Source organism: Manacus candei, unplaced genomic scaffold, assembly GCF_025592945.1.
Source record: "Manacus candei isolate 608988 ecotype Guabito, Panama unplaced genomic scaffold, ASM2559294v1 h1tg000052l, whole genome shotgun sequence".
In the NCBI taxonomy this organism is placed as follows: Eukaryota; Metazoa; Chordata; class Aves; order Passeriformes; family Pipridae; genus Manacus; species Manacus candei.
In genome coordinates, this window is record NW_026138100.1 from 1,331,377 (window position 1) to 1,352,375 (window position 20,999).

The following is a 20,999-nucleotide window of genomic DNA, read 5'->3' on the forward strand; positions in this document are numbered from 1 at the left end:
AGTGAAAATATCAGACCTGATGTACCTCCTCTCACTCCAAATACAAGGGATTTATTATTTGATTTATTGAACCAAATAATGTTATGTCATGAAGAAACACTTTATTGCCAAGTGTTGCCACTACTTTGGTGGAAAAAAACTAAGTGTGGTTTTTATTGAAAGACTGAAGCAGGTGCAGAGAAGACAAATTAACTTTGCCTTGTGCTCCAAGAGCTGGGAGAATTTGATCACATTTATGTCAGTATTGACTATCAGTTACATCATACTTTCTCTCTTCAGGGTTTTTTCCTCCACTTAACAGAAATCTCTGCTTGTTTCATGGAGGATATCACAGTTTCTGCCGCAAGTTTAACTCCAGCCCTTCTTACTCTAGCCTGTGACCTGCTCTCATTCTGAGGCACACAGCAGATAACACAAGGATGGCACCTGCAGATGGCAGAATTTTAGAAGCACTCCCTGGGAGCCATTTGCTTAAGGAAATCACCTACATGCACCACACAAGGGCTTCATCCCAGACACCCACAAGGAGAGCTGCCCAAAGACTCAACCATAACCAGAAAAACAGGAGGGAAAGTCTAAAAAATATCCCACTGCTCTGCAGTGGTGGGATATAGGTTCCTGAGAGTGCTGAACAATGCTGGCACCAAATTACTTCCTTTTTGAAACTGGAAGAGAAGTCAAATCTCCTTTCTTATCTCAAAGCACTCCCCCCAAAAAAACCTGAAAATCCAGAATTCAGTCATTCTTCCTCAGATGAGCTAACTACATCCTGCTGGTTTATAGGAGCAAATGCATTGCTTGTTTTTACTCATTCAGAAAGTCTTTCAAAGTGTGTATACAGGGACATGATTTTGCCATCTGAAGAGACTTTTAGGTGGCCAGATTCTTCAGCAAGCAAGGGCCAGCACTAGCTGAAAACTAATCCCATTTCTAAAACCTTGGACTTTTGTTTCTTTGTGACTTTAAGAAATGCCCCCCCCATCTCAAAACATACTTCTACAATCCTTAAGGACAAACTAAAAGCCTCTTTGCCCCCTTCACCACACTAGGTGAGAGTCCTTGAGAAAACAGCAAACTTCTGTTCTTCCTTCTTCTCCTGAAAAAATCCATCACTGGCAGAAACAGAGATATTTCACACAGTTCACATTAAATAGTCACTTAAACCAAACTGCATGAGACACCAGAAGCAGAAGCAGGGAGGGAAGCCCAGGAAGCTTCCAGGAGGTGTGCTGGTAGGTAAACCTGCCTTTCCTCAACCAGCTTTTCCCAGGGTACACAATGAAATTCCCAGGGACTTTCATTTCTCTGGCCACATCTTGCATGTGCACATGCAGAGGAGGCTGGGGCAGGGGCAGTTGTGACGACCCCAGCACATCAGACCACCAAAAAGGGAAGAAAAAGGGGCTCCTGAGGGCACTGAGTCATTTAAATGAGCTTTTGCCTGATTTTCTTCCCAATTTTGTCTCTTGCCTGAGGTCAGCAGCAAGGGGGGATGAGAAGCACGGAGATGCTGCACTGCCAAAACACACCACCTGCAGATGCTGCTGGTTTCATGGCTCAGGCTGTGCCTGTGGTAGCCAGTGTTGCTAATCCTGAGGCAGGGCTCTGCTCCCCACTAGGAACAGCCCAGGATGTTGGTGCTTCAAAGAGGGCAGTGGTGGAGCAGGGCAGTGCTACTTGGCATGGGCCAAAGCAAGTGTCAGGGTTGGCTTTAACAGTTTATGTGTGATATTCTAATTTATAATGATTATAGATAATTATGCTGCAGTGCCAGGGAGAATTCTCAAGTGCTTCTTAATCTATTAGTGCAGGCAAACCCTGACTGGTGCATGCCCTGGCTTTTTCTACAGTCAGTTCCAACTAGTTGACATTCCAGATGGGCAACCCTCTGTAAGTATTTCCCAGTGGCACACAGATAGGTGGCATTGTCCATCTCCTTTGTCCTTCATGGACCAGGGCATGAACTTCCTGGGATCTGTTGGGTGCTCTGCTCCCCCACTGCACCCAGCAAGAGCTGCCCTGCAGATATTCCCTTAGGTGAGGGGTTGGTTTGGCTCAATCAGGCAGGCTGGGAAAGAAATTACAAATTTACACAATAGGAGGATTTCTGGTCTCAGTTATATCAACGTGGGCAGAGAGTGGTCTCTCTGAAATCAGCAGCAGCACTCTATTAAACTAGCCATCCCAAGGTGTGGGTCCAGGCTTATATAGAATAAATAAAAGTAGAATTTGCCTTTGTCTGGTCTAAATTAAAACTCTTTTCCTACATTGTGGCACTAACATCACTCGAGTCAATGCACTTATTCTGGACTTCTAACAACACAATAACGAACAGATCTTTAAATAGGTTTAAAAGCTGACAGCCTGGTTATTGGGACTGATGAGATTTTCTTTATTGACTGTGCAATCAGTGTGATTTAGAGCCTCCACAGGGGCCTTGCTGAAGGTTCTCCAAGACCCAGCTGTGACAAATCCTCCCCTTCCCCCCTAGGTTCTGCTGGGCATTGCTGCTGGAGACAGCAGTGGTGGTAGTGGGATGTTGTTCTCCCCCTCATCTTCCCACCCTCCTGATCCTGCCTTCCTGGTGTCCTGACCTCCCACAGGCCCAGTTATTTGTCTGGCATCACACCCCTGCTTTCCAAGGTAATAAATTACTGCAGGAAGCAGCTTTGCAGTGGACCTCATTAACCGCAAACACTGTCGTCCCTTTTCCTGCCACATCACGCAAGCCAGACATCCATGACTGTCTGCTGTAGATACGCATTTCTCAAGCTCCCAGGAGGACCCAGAGGTCTGTGGCAGATGGTGCACCGGACTGATGTATACACAGGGCTGCGGAATCAAGTCACCCTTCTTGCCTCAGGGGATCATGTCCCAGCACAGCCTGAACTTCCTTGTGATGCTCCATTCCTGTGCCGTTCATTGCAAGGGGTTTGTGGACATTGTTAATATGAAAAACAGTGGGATGTAAGGTGAAGAGCCTTATTGGTACTAACTTGTTCCATTTTCAGAGACTGCTGGTATTCTGAGAAAGCATCAGGCCTAAGTAAAATAGATCCATAAAACTAGAAGTGAAGCATCAAGGTGCAGTAAGACGGATCCACCCTCATGCTATAGATGGGAGTACTGGGGCTGTGTTATGTCTAAAGAAAATAGCAATTTTTTTCAATGTGTATTGAAAGGTTACTTTTGAAAAAAGTTAAGTAAAAATTGATCTTGGGGCAGCCAGCATCCCAATTTTCTCTGCTAAATAATCACCTACTATTTTCTTTTTTTTTTATCTCTCAGAAACAGAAAAATAAAGAGAGGTTAAAAAGAAAGAAATGGGAAGAAGAGAGAGAAAAATATGCATATCTGAAATTTTCAATTTTTTAAAGTGTTTCTACAGACAACTTTGAAGAAAATGTAACTGTTAATTGTTTCTCTTTTTTCTTCTTAACTCTCTTTTTTTTTAAGTAAGTGCTTTCTCATTGGAAAATAATCCATTTCTGCCATCAGCCTTAGTTTTGAAGAGTAGGAGGTAAAATGGAAAACCAGATCAGTTATCACATAAAATACTCTTCCAGGCTTTATATTTGGAAGCTCTGAAGCTTCTACTTATCATCCATGCATCTCTGTGTAAAGGATCCATGCAGAAAGCCCCTGCCAATAATCTCATTTTTAGCAGAAAAATCTATTTATCAAAGCTGATAATGCCATGAAGAAATGCCATGGCTCAGCGCAGAGATTCAGTCCTCTGCAGTTTTCTTTTTGTTTCCCAGCCAGCCCAGCCAGCACCTTGCTCCTGTCTGAGGTCAGACTAAATGATGTAACGGTCCCTTCTGGCCTCGAAATCGATGGGCTGGTGGCCGGGGCTTTTCTCCCTATTGACAGGAGCAATCGCTGCAGCTGAGACACCCCAGGGGACCAGGCTTTGGTCCTGGGCTCATACCAGACTACCAGGTGCTGTGGGACAGAGTTCACAGCACTCACTAATGTGAAATGTGTCTCTTGCAATGATGTTAAACCTCTCCTTAAGAAGAAGAAAGAGAAGAACAACAACACAAACCCACAACCCTTTTTAACTCTCTCTCACACAGATATAGCCAAGAACCTTCCCGGTTTTATTTTAACCAATGTCCATTTACTCGTGGGGGAGGGTTTTATTTTGTTCTGTTTTTCAGGACTCTGCTGCCCTAACACGGTACCAGAGCAATCTGACAGTGCAGTGATATCGTCAAGCAGTCTCTAAATTCCATCTCTGGCAAGCAGCTAGGAACTGCTCGTCTGACCCTGACACCACCGGCTCCCGCGGTCCCATTGTCGGGATAAGGAGAGCTCTGCCCTACGGGGCTGAGAGCACGAACACGCGGAGCCCAGCAGTCCGGCACCGGCCCAGTGCCGTGGGAGGCGCATCGCCAGAGTGGTACGAGGGAAGTCTCGAAGTTCGCTTGTTACCAGATTCAGGACCAGGCTCAGATCCCTGGCAGTTCCTCAGCTGCCTCTATCCGTAAATCACCTGCGCCGGCAGCGGCCGGCATCGTCCCTAACACCCGTGAAGGAGGGGGGCTGCCCCGCGCCGCACCCCCGCCCCGCCGCGCCCCGCACTCACCGCCTCGGGCGCGGGGCCGCCGCCTGCCCGCGGCCCTGGCATCGCTCCGGGAGGGGCTGCAGGAGCCCTGGGCGGCGGGTCCGGGTCCGCCTCGGGCACGGAGCCGGAGAGAGTGAGCGGAGACCCCGGCGCCGGCCGCCCCCAGCCCTCCCCGCCGAGGGAGGAGCCGCTCCCTCCCGCAGCAGACCCTGGGGGTCCGCCGGCATGTCGACCGGGCCGCTGGCAGGGACGGGCCTGCCGGGAGAGGAGAGCCCAAAAATCGATAGGTGCAGCGAGAAATGAAGTGAAAAGAGAAAGACTCGAAGAAAACAAGCCTTCACGGCTTCTTCACAGCCAAGCGCTCCCCTGCCAGGATCATTACCGAGGCGACGTGGTAGGTATGAATGTAACACCGTAGGGTGTCGGAAATAGCGAGCACCAGTGCTGGAGAACTTGAAGCCTAAATTTGTGCCCATCAGGCATGTAGGAACGAGGGATGGGGCCAAGTCACTTAAGGGCTAGGGGTCTGTATCACCATTGGCCTGGAGGTATAGACTCTGTAATGCATTCATCATCCATTCAAGTGTCCACTTCGGTCTGGAAAACTCATCCTCAGCTAGTCCTGGGCACAGGTTTGGGGAATCACCCTTTAAAGTCTAGTAAGAATTGCACAGAGCTCTTAAATAACTGGGATTGACTTTCTACTACCCAACACTTTCCATCTTCTTATTGAAGTCTAAGTTATCCAAGCACTAGAAAGCTTTATCAGTTCAAAGCAGATTATTTTCCTACAGACTTCCCTGTACTTAACCAGCATGTTTTACAAGTGACCTACTCTCACTGAGTTGTGCTGCTTGGCAGCTAGAGATAAAATTAAAGGATTTGTTTCAAGTAATGATGAATTGCCTACAGATGGGACATCAGCTCTTGCAGTCTGGATTATGGTATTTTTGCTAGGAAAAAAAAGCATAGGAACTGCTTTTTCCCATGAGAAGGACAAATGTCCTGTCAAATGCGGGATGGTTACTAAGAGCTCCAGTTTGTCCTTGAGGAGTGGGAGGGATGAATTTTCACATCCCTGACTGTCCGCAATGCACTCCTAAGGGGAAAAACATCCCAAACAGCAAAATATAGCACCTTTCAGAACCACTCAGACCCCTTGAAAGGACAGGTGGATACAGACTCCCACATAAGTTGCATTGAATGACAGCAGTTCTCCCCCTGCTTGTGTACAGTCAGCAACTGCAAACTGGGTACCTAGCTCTGCCAGCATTATTCTCCCTTTTCTGGCTCTGAGTGATCCAGGGATTTCTGGAGGGCTTTTTCTTTTGTTTGGGTTTTTTCCTCTTGCATTTTTTCAGCTTTATTGCTGAGTGCATCACTTGTATAAAATACTAACAAAACTTCTCTCTGAGCTGCTGGGTTCTCTCTGTGACATCCTCTGGCAGCCTGCAGAAATCAACAGGGAAGTTACACGAGGTTTGGCATCATCAGTGCAACTATTGTGAAGGCTCAGTTAAGCCCTCCAGGACATGAATGCCGGCCAGCTTTTCTGGAAGTTGCAATATGTTCCCAGACAGCATGATCAGGAGTGATTGATTTCTACATTTACAAATGTGTTTATTATTTGATATTAGCTCAAACTGGACAGTTTTGAGACAGACTGTTGCTTTGCTGTTTAGGTCACAAATGTTTTCTGGATTGCTGCAAAGGGAAGAAATTTTTTCTAAGCTCACACAGTGTCTTGGCCAGGACCTTTCTGCATGTAAAATACTGAATAATTTCGAAAGGGGACAACTGAAGACTGCAGTGAAAGAAAGAAAATGAAAATCAGAATTGCAAACAGGGTCATCTTATTTCTTACAATTCATACTTCTTTTTGATGCTTATGCTAAAAAGAAAAAAAAACCAAACGTTTTGATCTGCACAAAGCCTCACACCTGTTAGCAGTGTCAGGTTAACTGGGATGCCTAATTCACCAATTAACATAATAAAAAATTGCTATTTGAAATTCATAAGAGACGAGAAGTTAAAGAGACACTTATCCAAGAGCTTAGCAGGTTTTCATTTGCAGATACTTAAGGAAAAAAAAAGGTGAAGACGCACTCTGGAACATAGCCCAGTAAAATCAGAGAGGAGTCTGCAAGCTCCTGTGACACTTCATTACTAACGTGCCTGCTGCTAGCCAGCCCATTTGCTTTTGCACTCCATCTGCCACGTCTTGTACATACTGAGATCCAGGCTCTGGTACCATCGCTTCTGTTGACAATTACTCCTCAGGTGTCGCTAACAGCACTGCTCAGACCACCTGAACAGTGCAGGACCTGTGCCAGCACCTGGGTTTTTCTTGGGACAGGGACAGCATTTCACTGACATTCAGTCAACACTGCTCGCTCTTACTCCCTGGAAGCTGTGTGGAATACGGTAATAATAATAATTAGTTCAAGGAATTGATGTCAACTCTCCAACCTGAAGTTTTCTTTCGCATTCATTTGCACCATCTGTAAAACTGACTTGGTCTTCTTTGCCTGCTGTTACTAAGTGAATTAGCTCAGAGGAGAACATATGTATGTTCAGGCATATAAACACATGTATAAAGTCTGTGAGTATGTATGTGCACAGGAGTATGGTGGGTTAACCTTGGCTGGCTGCCAGATGCCACCCAGATGCTTTTTCACTTCCCCTCCTCAGCAGGACAGGGGGACAAAATGAGATTTAAAAGAAAACCTCATGAGTCTTTCTAATCACTCCTTGGCCCTCCAACTGATGAATCATGGATGGGAACCGGGGAGTCTTGGTTGCTGTATATTGCCAATGGTGCACCATTGTTGTACCCATGGGCACCTGCTGTTCTTTGACATGCAGCAACCCCATAACAGAGGCATCCTCCAGGAGGCTGGGCAAGGCAGGAAGCTACTTAAAAGATGGCAACTACATCAAAAGCCCATCACTGCCATTTTGGGTCCTTGAAGTACCCTCTCCTGAGACAGTCTATGCCAAGGATATATGGAGCCTCTGGGCTGGTCACAATGGGGTACTTTTGCCATTTGTCTCCTGTTAAGCTTACCCCAGCCTCCAATACAGACAGCTGTCAATCAAGAAATTCAGATGGGTTCCTACCTGATGTATTGTAATGGCATTAGGCTACACTGTGCACCAGTGTCTACCAAAGCTTTAGAATTCTGCGGATCCAGTATGCCAGGTCATCAAATCCACACAGTCCAGTAAAGCCAGTCATTCACTTTCCTCCTGCTGACCAAAGGCAGTGACCCTCTGTTCCAGGTTGGAGACCCTTTCAGACCAGAAGTCCCTTCACTACAACCAGGGAGACAGCCTTAGTCCTCTTCCATACCTGGTAGATTGCTGGTTGCCTTCCACCATCTCAACAGCGGCTGAACTGACAGCCGTCTTGGATGGCCCTCTTGATCAGCTGCCTTCCCTCTTCCCCCTCAATTTCTCTACATGGGCTCCTAACTCATAGGGGGCTCACCATCTCAATTCCTCATGTCCCCTGCCCAGTCACACAGGAGAAAACAGAGAGTGGCATGCAGTGTGTGTCTGGACACCCCTGACAGTCAAGGTGCTGGCCTGTGGGTACAAGGAGAGAAACAGGTTTTCTTCAAAAGTCAGATCCTATGGGTCACTCTCCGCAGCTGGTATATCAGAGTCTAGTCAGTCCATCATCTCCAGGTGGCTGGAATATAATGCTGGTGAATTTCGGACAACCCTTCTAGTACTTGCTCATGTACACTGGACATCAGGATCTTTGGAGACATGGTTGTCATCCAGGTCACTGTAGAAGACTTTCCAGCAGTACTAATTCTCTCAGATGTTGGATGCCTTCTTCAGTGGTAGTGGCAGCAATCTGCTCGCCTGGCTGGTGGCTATAATATTGCAGCATATCTTGAAGTCTGCCAAAGGTTAGGGACCCACTATCACTTCTCGGTGATTTCTTTTACTTCCTCTTCTTGATTCCTTGCTGAAGGAGCAGCTTCCTGATCAGACCGTTCCTCCTCCTGCACTAATTGATGATATGGACGCATTGACCTCTGTATCCAGTGCTTCTTTTTGACTACTAAGGCAATTACTGTAGTTAGGGTTTTGATCCCTGTCTTATCCATAGTGTTCCCAGATGTGGTTTGGGTCCCTGTCTCAACCATGTTCCCTTGATGGTGCTGAAGGGAGGCTCGAGAAGCACAAGAAAAGCCCTAGGGAAGTGCTAAGAGCTTCTGGGTTTCACCGGGGCAGGCAAGGCACCCCTCCACCAAGTAGTGCACCAATTGAATGGGATTACATGCCTGTAGAGGTGCAAGATCACAGGCTATGGGAGGTGATAACCCAGGCACCCGCCCAAGTCCTCCCACATACCCTGCAACCCAGGGATTGATGGCCTAAGGGCACATTTCCTTGTCACCTCACTGGCAAACTGTTTCCTCATGACATCAGACTAAAATCAGTTTCTATGCAAATGACAAAAAGATTACATTAATCAAGCAGCTTAGATAGGGATTTGGTGAGGACCTCTGAAGATGAAGGCAGACACATCAGCCCTAGAGGGGAAGAGAGAGATGCAATCCCTCAGCTCTCTGCAGGACAGGCCTCCTGGCACAGGGAGGGCACCTGTGCTAGGGCCAAGCACATGGCTGCTGCTTTTATCAGAATGTTTCCAGGCACAGCAAAACACAGAGATAAGCACTGCAGCAAAGGCAGGAGCTGAAAGCAGCCACTGCAGAGCCTTAGGCTCTGTTATGCTGTAAATCAAACGAGCCCTGTGAGCCATGCAGAAGCCTGCCAATTATCAGCTGCCACAGCTATAGTATGCCCAGATCAAAACTGGCGTTATCTCGTGCCCCATGTTGGGTGGCAAGAAAAAGGACTAGTGGGTTGATCTTGGCTGGTTGCCAGACATCTCCCTGGATGCTTTCTCGTTCCTTCTCCTCAATAGGACAGGGGGAAAAAATAAGATTAAAAAACCCCTCAAGGGTCAAGATAAAGACAGCTTAATAAGAAAAGCAAAAGCTGTGCATGTGACCAAAGCAAAAAGAGGAATTCATTCCTTGCTTCCCATCATCAGGCAGATGTCAAACCACTCCCTGGGAAGCAGAGCATCAGCATGTGTAACGGTGGCTTGGGAAGACAAACACCATAATCCTTCTTTCCTTGAGATTTTATTTAAAAAGATGTGCAGCCTCTCATTTGTGTGCTGGTTGCTCTGTGGGTTGGATCAGAGGGCTGGAAAGTGTGATGATCTGAATCCTTGACAGGGACCATGCAGTGAATGAGTCTTACTTCATGTGTGTGCTAGGGGCTGGGTGGCGTGCCTCTGCAGCTCAGGGGTTCTCTGCTCAGAAGGAGATTTAGCAATGGCAACCACCTGGCTCTTGCATTGGGCCACACAATCACTTTGCACCCAGGACAAATGCTGACTGCAGTGCTGGTAGCTGGCACGTGCAGTGTGTTTGAGGCCACCTGTGCCCAGGTGGGTTTGTTCAGTCATCCAGATGTTCTTGAGGGACTCTCCTGGTGTTTATTTCCAAGCTCAGAGTTCATGTCATCCCTGAATGGACATTTCTGTTCATGTCAGCTAACAAGGTGGAGGGATGTCATGGATCACACATACCCAGAGCCACTGCGCATAGGTCAAGCATTGCAAATGCGGTGGATCTGAGTATACTAGGACATTCTACAACAACTGTTCAGGATCTGTATCTTCAAGGGTTGGTACACTTTGGAAAAGTGGCACATCTGCACCCTTTTCTTATCCCCAGCCCTGACTAGCAAGAGCTGCTTGCAAGAGAGTCCAGTTCCATGGTCTGAAGGAAAACAGGTATCAGGCAGTGTGGGATGAGGTAGTATTTGTCCCTTTAGGCCAAAGAGCACCAGAGGAATTACTGATCCTGAGCAGAGAGACAGCAGGAATGCATTCCTTCTGAAAACATTGCTCTAAGTGCATTGCATAATGTTTGCTGAGCACTCCCTCCAGGTTTCCATGAAGAGAAAATGCTAGTGTTTTATGCAGGCAGCTATTTAGCTGGGGAGCAGGGTAGTAGCGGTGTCAGGGTCTGTGCCGGGAGCTCTGCTCTTGGGAAAGCAGCCAGAGGGGCTGGAGGGCATGAATCGCCAATCACAGCTCTGGGACTGCAGACTAAGTGAGTTTAATGCAGTGTGCAAACAGAACAAGGTTGCTCTCTACCCAGGGTTTGGTAATGAGCCCACGATAATCTATGCTTTTTGAGGCACAGCATCCATTTTCCAGGTGGCTGTTGAGTGTTTCATTTGGTTTTACACATCCTGCTCTATGTGTAATTGGCATTTGTGTCTCTGTATTCAATTTCAGAAGTGAAGCAGTAGCAAGAAAGGGGTGTCCTGTCATTTCCACTGAGCTGTGGGACTAGATTTCCACATGGACAATGTCCCTGGACATGTTTTCAAAGCAGCCAGGAGCTTAAGTACTTCTGAAAATTTTCCCAGGTTTTTTGGAGCCCAGGTGGGATACAAACTTTTTGGAAGATTTGCTCCAGAGAATAACTTCTGGCTTTCAGTGGTTTGACTCTGCTACATCCTTTTTCTTCACGAATATTGCAGGAAGATTTCTGTACGAACCACAAACAGAAAGCAGAAGTTCAGCATCCTGCCTATTTGTGTGCTAAAGCCTCTGCTTCACTCTCACAAAGTGTGCGGGAGCTGTGCTGCACAATTTCTCCCACCTCCAGCTGAGGCATCTCCTAATGGCAGTGGAAAGCTAAAACACCAAATCCTGGCAAGGAAATGACAAGGGTTACTTACTGGGACATCCAAAAATGTGGTTGAATACAGACAGGGAAATGTATTTTTTCCTCCAATCTCATTCAAATGACAGACTGAAACAGCTCTGCTGAACTTTTTGAAAGCTGAGGCATGCTGTGGAAACACTCAGCAGCTGCAGTTAGAAAGCCCTGAAATCCAGGATCCTGGTTTCCTGGTTTGGACTGAGTAGAGGACATGTGTTCATGTCAAGGGCATTGGACTAGATAATCTTTAAAGGTCCCTTCCAACTCAAACCATTCTGAGTCTCTGGTGCTCTTACTGTGGATTGTGTAGGGTGACCCTAGATTTTGGATCCTCACATTATAAATATGACCAGATTTTTCAAAAGGCCGATGCCTTTGGGGTTTAGCAGAGGAGGGAAGTCACTAGTGCAGGGTGTGCAATGTGCAATAGGTGACATCAGTAGTGTCTACCTGTTTCTACAGCCCGATTGCTGTGGGCTGTCCTGCCCTCTAGCGCCTGCTGTGTCAGCTTACCGTCCCCTTGCACCCACGTGTACACACACACTCGGGATGATGCTGGGGCTCTGAGTAGGACCGGGAGCTGGAAACCCCCGGGGCCTCCTCTGTGCAACCATGAGCGCAGAGCCAAACTGGAGAGCCCTGTGGGGAGGTGAAAGGCTTCTTAACAAAGCCACAGGCGGGGCAGGCTTCTTATCAAACACAAAGTCAAAACCATTCCCTTCCAGCTGACACATTCAGGACTGCAATTTTCCTCAGTTCTCAAAAAACCTGCAGTTGACAACTTCTGCAGCAGCCAAGGACCCTGTAGTGCCCAAGCCCCAGCTGTGCAGACCCATGTGCAGACAGCAGCTGTGTGCCAGTCCCCATGCCCTGGGGAGCAGCAGCCCCTCTGGAAGCTGTGACTGACCCACACCCAACTACCCACCTTCATTCTGGGTCTCCTCAGCTATGGGGTGATGGATGAAGTAACCATAGTAACTTTTTCTAAAGTATCTTGAGGGTCTGAATGACTTTTGCACTTAGGACTTAGTGGTGGCAGCCCATAGGCTTTTTGAAGAGATGTCCTTATCCCTCTCCGTATTCCTGTTCCCTGGGTTCATACAGCCCTGGCTTGCACAGTCCTGCTTCAGCTACATGTCTCGGAGTCCTTTGTGACCTTCCCAGTGAGACTCTTTTCCCACCCTTGCCACTTACACTCAATTTTGTCCAGGACAAACCCCAGTGGTGGTTGCCCTACAAAATGGCTATTATACAGAGGGCAGAGGCTGCAGTGTCTCAGCTAGCATCATGGTGCTGTGGGACTGTCACTGAAAGGGAGCCTTCATATCTGCTGGCACTGAAGTTGGGCACGTGGAGACCACCGCCGTGTTTTGCTCTTTAGAAAGAGCAGAAGTAGAGGCTGACTGGTACTGCTTTGAAATCTGCACAGGACAACCACAGGCTTTCACCTGCTTTTGGGAAGCTTCCAGTGGCAGCTCCTGATGTCATCCCATCTACTCAAGGACATGGGCTGCTGCAATGCTGCCTTTCAATCAAGACCTTGTAATTCAAGATCTTAGAATTAACCACACAGTCAGCTGTGGTTGGGGATTTCTGAATGATACAGTGAGCACACACATGCCTCTTTCTGGAGGAAGCATTGTCTGTCTGAATTTAATTGAGTCATGCTGAAATAGAGAAGCAGAAGCCACTGCACCATCAATTAATGTCACATTTTGTTTCTGTTCATGCAGGGTGGCTGACAAACTGCCTAAACCAAACCTCACCTTGCTCAAGCACTTGCTCTCTCTGCTCCACCACATCAGCCAAAATGCTGAGACCAACAGGATGGACTCCAGCAACCTGGCCATCTGTGTTGGCCCAAATATGCTGAGCCCAGAGACGGACAGCACGCTGCCACTGGAAGTACAGAAGGAGATGAATGACAAGGTATCTTGAACTGACCAAGCAGCCACTCCCTTTGGGGCAGCTCAGAACCATCCATAGGGATCCCACTGTGATTGCAAAAGCTCAACAGAACAGCACCCCTGGATATCAAGGGTAGCCCTCAGCCTGTGATGTGATGGGCCAGACTGCCCCTCATTTTGCCTCCTCTGAGCAAAAGCAGCAGCTGCCCCACAGTCCCCTAAGTCCCAGCACAGTTCCTGGATACTTTGCATGCAGAGGGCAAGAGGCACACAGTGAGCACTGTCACCCATGGGTCCTCTGGGCAGCGAGGCCAAAGCTGTGGCTGATGGCATTTTGTTTGTATTGGGGCAGATCCATCTGTCTGCAGCACCAGGCAGGAAAGACTGCTCAATATGTGTTCTTCCCTTTTGACTGAAATGAGCTGTTTTCTGTGTGCAGGTGACAGTGTTGGTGGAGTTCCTCATAAACAACTGCTCAGAAATATTTGAGGAGGACATTGCTTTCCCTGTCTGTGCCTCAGCTGAGGAGTCACCAGAGCACACAGACAGCTCCACAGGTATGAGAATGGACTGGGGATGTGGCAGACTGGGGCTGCTGGGCCAAATTCTTTAATTTGATATGTTAATATGTCTTGGAAACCCAGAGATTTGCTGACAGTTCAATACGTTAATGCAGTATTTTTCTACAGGAACACTTTCCAGAAGTTCAAATGACAACACTCACAAAACAGAATTAAATCCTAATGTTAAACATCTGCCGTAAGCACATTTTGCTACAGATGTGCAGATACCTCAAGGATCTTTCTGGCAGGCTTGAAACAGCATCATTCTCCCAACCTAATAGGTCCAAGCATCTCTATTTTGTCACTGCTTCTCAGGAGGAACAAGAAAAGAAAGACACATTTTCAGCATAGCTGATATGTTATCCATGTCCTTTTTTACACTTCCCTTATCAAAGTTAACTGCTCTGAGAGCTGTTTGTTCTTCAAGGTGAGCTGAAACTGTAAAGTCTAGATGCTGGGCTCAGAAATCTGTGCCATGAAACATCCTATCAGAACCCATTTTCAAAAAGAGTCACAGACATTACAGAGAACATGGCATTAGAGCATTCATGGATGCCTGGTGTATGTTTTAAGTTAGGTTTCACGTTTTGTTTCATTTTGCTGTTCATTTGTTGGATAATATTTACCTTACTGAAACACCACATTTAAAAATTACAGCAAAGTCCTTGCAGCTTTTGCTTTCTAGAGCTGCATTCAGAAAAGCGGCAAGAGAGGTGCACATAGGGAGTCAGAAATGTGATTTTCTGGGCAGACAACTTTCTCCATTTTTCACCCAAGAAGAAAAGAGAGTACATGGGGCCATGCAAGCAACAAAAGCTCCCCAAGCACTGTCAAAACATCTCTCCTGTATGAAACAAGCTTCTGATTCTAAACTTGGGCAAAATCAGAAAGGAACTTCTCCTCAGCGAAGATATTAAAACAAAAAAAGTCTTCATTGTACACCATGAAGTTAAGTGCAGAATTAAGGAAGGGGCTTCTCCATGTGCATTGGTTCTGCTGCTTTCAGCTGAGACCTACAGAGTCCCCTGTAAAAGGTGTCCAGCCCAAGAAGTTGTTGGGAACACAGAAACAGGGTCCAGGTGAGTGCTTGGCTTCTCCTTGGCAGCCCCTACACTGGCTGTGGTAGACTGTGGTGTCTCGCTCCAGCCCACTCATCACTAGCCCCCAGCTGCACTCCTGCTTCTTTCTGCCTTAGCTCACACGGGTCCCCCATCTGCACCTATTGAATTGTTGCCATACTCATTGATTTGGAAGGACTATAAGATTTCAAACACAAGGCTATATGTAGCAAACAGTAACAAAGAATGGATGTTTATCAACTGCTTTTCAGGCACACTAAATATTTTGGTGGATTACTTGGTTCCAGTGTTTCCCACCACCAAAAAATACTATGCTATATACAGACGTGTATATACATGCTCCTGGCATGTCACACGGTCATTATACGGTTTTGTCAGAAAGAAATACACTTTAGGAAATACAACTTTGTAAAATACTTCAATTGGGATGAGCCACTTAAAATCACACATAACCTTTAAAAATATTTAAACTGAATTTACTGTCTATTACCACCAGATGTCACTGATAATACTAAGCAAAGCACTTTTACCTGTGGTTAAAGCCTTTCCTCAAAGGCAGGTTTGCATACCCACCTATTTATTGACAACAGTTTGCACCATGGCCACGAGTGACTGACTTTGTAGGCGTCACTTTAGCATTTGTCATGCGGACCTTATTCAGTGTAATAGCATTGTTCCTGCTTAGCATGCATTTTGGGTTGTGTAATATTTTTTTCCAGAATCTCTCTAGGTTGTATGGACATAGGCTTAGGGACTGGGCTTCCCCAAATGTACAACTGTGGGAGTGACCAGGAGACCAGTGTCAGGCTTACTGATGCAACCTGGCAAGGTATCGAAAAACACACTTTCCATAGCTTAAGGTAAAAATAAAAAAACTGAAAATCGAAATGGTAATAAAATTCTACCATCTGACTTGTACCAAAATTGTTGTAGCAGGCAACAGAGGATTAGGATCATCTTTATAGAGACAGTCATGGAGCTTGACGTGGCCAATATAGAGGGGATGCCAGCAGCCATGCTCACCCCATTGTCCTGGGGAGATGGAGCAGACAGACCCACCCAAGATGGGCCTGGGGGCCAGCAGGGAGCTGGTAAATGACTAACAGGAAAGCTAGCATCACATTTGCCTCTTCTGTCCTGACAGAGTCTCGTGTGGGCATCTCAGTGGAGCAAAGGTTGCTGTCCCTGAAGGTCTTCAGGTTCAGATTGTTGTCTGCCATGTGTGCTGACCCAGGAGGGCAGATCCCAGTCTGAGAGTGGGATGTCAGGAATGACACCTGAAGATTCAAGGACCTGCTCCACATTCCATACCCTCAAAAGGGTCCACTGGACCTCACTGGAACACTTATATTTGTGACTTCAAAAGCACACCCTGCCTTCTGTCCATCCTGGGCTAGGACATCTGGTGATAATCAGGACAGCTATTGCTTACATGGAAATATGCCCTTGGAAGGTGACAGGTATTTGCCTCTCTATAGGTGGCTGAAAATCTGAAGTAATGAGATGCAAGCACCAACAAATCCACTCAGTTGTTTGAAGATTTGAATGTGTTAAACTGTCTGTGTTCAGATGCTTTGAGGTCAAAATTAGGCTAGCACACCACAGACAAGTTCTAAAGATGTAATGTTCCTCTGTAAACTCTGGGGTTTATGTCACAGTAATTCAAGGGCTATATTTTTTATTTACCATTCATTCCTAAAAGTATCAAAAGATATGTTATCTCTCTGAAACTAAAATTGTCAATGCTCACTCCACCTGCCTGTTAGTATTTGAGAACAATTGCTCTGTTTCTTTTGGTGACATGCAAGATGGAAGTCAAAGGCTGGCAGTGAAAATTTGGTTTAATTATTGAAGTCAGTAGGAGCTGGACTTTACACCAGTTTTGTTTTCATGAGAATGGAAACTTCTGTCATGACTTCATACAAATCAGACTTATTATGGTTTATTTTATCTGGCTTAAAATAATTTAAAAGGACATTAAGGTGTGGCATGTGAGAACTGTAAATGTTTTAGCTTCTTTGGTGGAATATTAAATGTCAATTTTAAGGATTACTCATTAGTGGATATCTTGTCATACCTTTACAAGGGACTCAGCATTACTAAGAGATTTGCTATGGTTATTTGCAAAAAGATGCGAGCAACTGAATGCTGACTTTAATATTTACTTTGGAAATTGCCCAAGGGGAAAGTAGTATACTGGAAGATTTTTATTTCTGCCACTTCTACTTTGTGTTTTATTAGCTGGAAAATTTAGTTAGATGGTGTTGAATTGTTGTATTTAAATTGTCTGTGACATTATTTTTGTTCTTAAATTGCTGTAAGAAAAAATAATTAATTATATCCATTGCAATAATTCAGTAATATTGGTTTATGAAAGGTCAAGAACACATTCAAGAGAAATTCCAAGGCTTCTACATCACAGCTAATCTTCACATAACACTAAAAGTGCTGTTCAGAAAGTCCTATCCTCACTTACCTGAAGTGATACCTGAAGTGTACAAGTAGAAAAAAGAAAGCACATTTGGTCATATCTAGAAAGACAGGCTCCTGACTTCATACAATTTTTTTTTAAGTATAATGTGAAGAGTTTGTTTGGATTTTTATGCTGTAAAATTGTTAAGAGACTACAAGGTCAGCCTAATGTATTTTAGCTAATGTTGCTTGGGATTTCACCCTCCACCTGCTGTAGTGCAGATACAGGGCACTTATGGAAAGTTACGTGACAACTTACATGTAGATATTTTTCCTGTAGCATCATTCATGTGAGAGTGCCATTTTTACTTCATTAGACTTTACAAATACATCCGAGCCTGTAAATCATACCCACACTTTAAAATCTGCCCTCAAAAAAATGTAGCATGAAAATATTACCATTGTGTAGAAATTGTCTTACAATAAATTTGCAGAATATATTAGAACAGGGGAGCCAATTCTATTAGCCCCAATATATGAGGCAATCTGTGTTCTTTTGTCAACAGCTAATGATTGTGTTTGATAAAATACCTTATAAACCTATTTCCATGCCCCCTAAATAAAATATTTGTTTAATGATAACAGCAGCATGGGCACCTGGAATGCTTATTTATTGAAAAATGTTTCTTTGCATGGATAAGGTGTATCCAAGTTTAAAAGAAAATTATTACAATGACCATTCCCAAAACACCTTTTGCAAGTGACTCTTAGCTGGTGGAAGGACATGACTGCTCTGCAGTCAGCCCAGCAGTCACATTCCTTTGGCTGAATGGGAATTATTTAAGTTTGCCCTAACTTAAAGATAGCAGTAGCAACAGAATTTACTTAGGAGCCAGACTGGCTCCTATGCCAATAAAATTGCACTGCACTGACCCAGAAAGGGCATCTTGCTAGTAGACAGATCAGTGGTTGGGCAGGTTCTGCTGCATTTCCTTCCACATGCACTAAAACATTTGCACAAAGCAATGCATTAGAAATGTGTAGCAGGGACAAACTGACACATGGGAAGGGAGCTGGTCGGAAATGAGAGGTAGAAGAGTTGTGTACCTGACAGAGTGACAACTGACCCTTGAGTCTCTGCTGTGTAGCAGTGGCAAGTGAATGTCTTGAGGCTGGAGAAGTGAGGTTACTCCAGGGTAACCAACCTTCATGCTCCTGTAAGCTGCCTGCCAAAACCCTCATATGGCCAAAGGTAAAGGAAGAAGAGAAAGCTCCAGCTTGGGTTTACCTGATCCCCATGGGACCATGTTTTCCATGGGGCTGGGGAGTCATCTCTGCCAACATACTTCTTCTCAGAGGTGGTGCCTGAGGTCACCTGGCAGACACTATGCCTGCACAACCCACTGCTCATCGTGTGAGTCCACTCCAGCCTGGGAACCACACTTGTCCTGCCCAAGGATCCACTGTTGGACATCCCTGCTCTGTACTCCTTAATGCCTTCACTCATCCCAATAAAAATATCCTTCTGAAGGGTATTTTACTGATGTGGCAAAGCCAAACCCACAAACATTAGAATTTGCCAGAGCAGCCCTCAAAAGCTTTTACACTGGACACTCCACAGGTGCCTATGGAAAGTCTGATTGGTTCTTGCTACATGCAGTGTCAAGGATGGATTTGCCTTGGGATCCACATGGGACCAGAGTGCTACAGGGGCTTCTTGGGGACAGTGTTGGGGTTGTGGCAGAGGGTTGCAAGCAGAGACAGAGCAGGCTGGCAGTGACACTAGTTCTGGGCTTCCCCAAAGCTTGTCTCTTCCACTGAGGTTACATGTAATGCTGGGTGACCATGAGTGAAATAGCTGAGAAATGTATTTTTCTGTTCCAGACAAGTATAAAAATCTACTAAACTAAAAAATCTTAAGAACATGGGTTTTGTAAGTGATCAGCTCACTAATACTGGAATTCACAACTCCAGTACATTGTCAATGTTTAATAAACATTGATTCAGCATATTATTCTGGCAAGTATGCCCGGATTATTTCCAACAAACACACTAAAAACTGTGGCTTTCTGAATTTTGAATTGCAATTTCCCTTAAACACTAGCTTGACACACTAAATGAAGAGAAAAAACATCATTAATTAAAATGTAAAAATTACAAATCTTAATTAATGTATTTTCATGTGTATAACTGTCCAAATGACAGGCACTGTCTAGTTCCAGTTAGCGAAAAAGACAGACTGAATGAAAATGTCAGTGCTGTCTGAAGACGTACTAGCCAATAAAAATAAGTCTTTCTCTCAGAAAATAAAATATATATAAATTTAAAATTTTTATTTTCTTTCCTTATCCCTGTGTGGCAGACTACTACCTCAGTTTCTTTAGACAATTTATCAAAGATTTCCTCTTCCAAAGTCTCTGAGCTACTGCCCCACTCCAAGAAAATATTGCTGTTCTCCAAATGCTTTTGAGACACAAGATCTCCTGTCCCTCCCCAGCCATGGTTGGCTGGGGAACTTGTGGTTCCCACAGAAGTTATGCTGATGAACTGCACCACATGGACATATCTACACCCTGTGCTTGGGCTGCAGGACCTGCCTGGCCTTGCAGACAGCACAGGGCTGCAACAGCGCCTGTGGGAACGGACTGGATGAGCTGAAGGAAAATGAAGTCAGGGGAGCTTTTCCCTGTTCTTCTAAGAACTTGGCATGAGCTGAATAGGTGCCACAGCAGCGTGGGACTTGAGACTGGAAAACGCTTCAACCACGGGGACACAGTGCCAGCGCCACTGACCTCTCCTCTCCCCCTGTGCAACTTCATACGTGTGACTTTTTGACATCTACTAGCAGCCTGAGTTTCATTAAAAAGTTACTGGGAAGTACGGAAGGTGGCCATAGGTGTGCAGCCAACATGGTATAAACATACATTGAGCGTGGGGTAGGTGGAATAACTGTTCTGCAGCTCTTTCTGGGCTGAAGCCTGATCCCTGCTGCTGGTTCTGTGGAACTGAGCTCAATGACCTATGCCATCCCCTCCAGGCCTGTGCCCTCCAACTAAAGATAAAATTCAGTTTTATTGTCTTTATTTGCACTATATGCTAACTTGCTTCTGAGAAAAAGCGCTATAGAAAGCATCTGAGTACAAGGTGCAGTGGCATGTTTAAGCAGCTGTTGAAGAACTACTCATCCTTATGAAACAGCTGGCTCTGAGGGGCTGCTAAAGCCATGATCTCATGGTTATCAGAAATACAATAGGCTGTCACAATGAAGAAACATGACTTTGTATCAGGACTGGCTTCCATGGTTAATCTCTGTAAGCAGATGCTGTCTGTTGTTCTGTATGCATGCAGCCTCTGCCTGATCCCCTGCAAAATCAGCAGAGTAACAGAAACACAGGTGAGACAAACAGAAAGAACAATAGGTCTGCCATTTGGCTTTTGCTGGTTTACCCATATCCATCCTGAGCTGGATCCTTGTATGCTTTGGAGGTTATGCCTCCAATCCAAAAGCTGCACACAGCTATAAAATCCAATCCGTATGGCAGGGATACTCCTCGGAAGAAACACATCCTCTTTTTACTTCTCGTTAGGGAAAAGGTCTTCCCTCAGGTTATTCCCCCCTGCCCTGGGACTGATACACTGGATTTCTGTTATCTTCAAAAAAAGCATGAGCGTCTATAGCAGTTCTCCAGCCTTGACAG

The 20,999-nt window shown here is 45.6% G+C and overlaps 1 protein-coding gene across 1 annotated transcript; it reads left to right on the top strand.

The window, feature by feature from the left end:
* Window positions 1-12,994: 12,994 nt before the first annotated feature.
* Window positions 12,995-14,010, top strand: LOC127477358 (T-cell activation Rho GTPase-activating protein-like). The gene is made up of 3 exons (XM_051801589.1): window positions 12,995-13,269; window positions 13,687-13,804; window positions 13,937-14,010. Exons 1-3 carry the CDS (start codon window positions 13,168-13,170, stop codon window positions 14,008-14,010), a joined length of 294 nt encoding a protein of 97 aa, XP_051657549.1. The 5' UTR covers window positions 12,995-13,167.
* Window positions 14,011-20,999: the final 6,989 nt, after the last annotated feature.

Bases quoted from the DNA above. Each gene is read 5' to 3' on its own strand.
- LOC127477358 (XM_051801589.1), top strand. From the start codon at position 13,168: ATGGACTCCAGCAACCTGGCCATCTGTGTTGGCCCAAATATGCTGAGC. The intron at 13,270-13,686 runs GTATCTTGAACT...TTCTGTGTGCAG, and splicing joins AGAAGGAGATGAATGACAAG to GTGACAGTGTTGGTGGAGTT. The intron at 13,805-13,936 runs GTATGAGAATGG...ATTTTTCTACAG, and splicing joins GCACACAGACAGCTCCACAG to GAACACTTTCCAGAAGTTCA.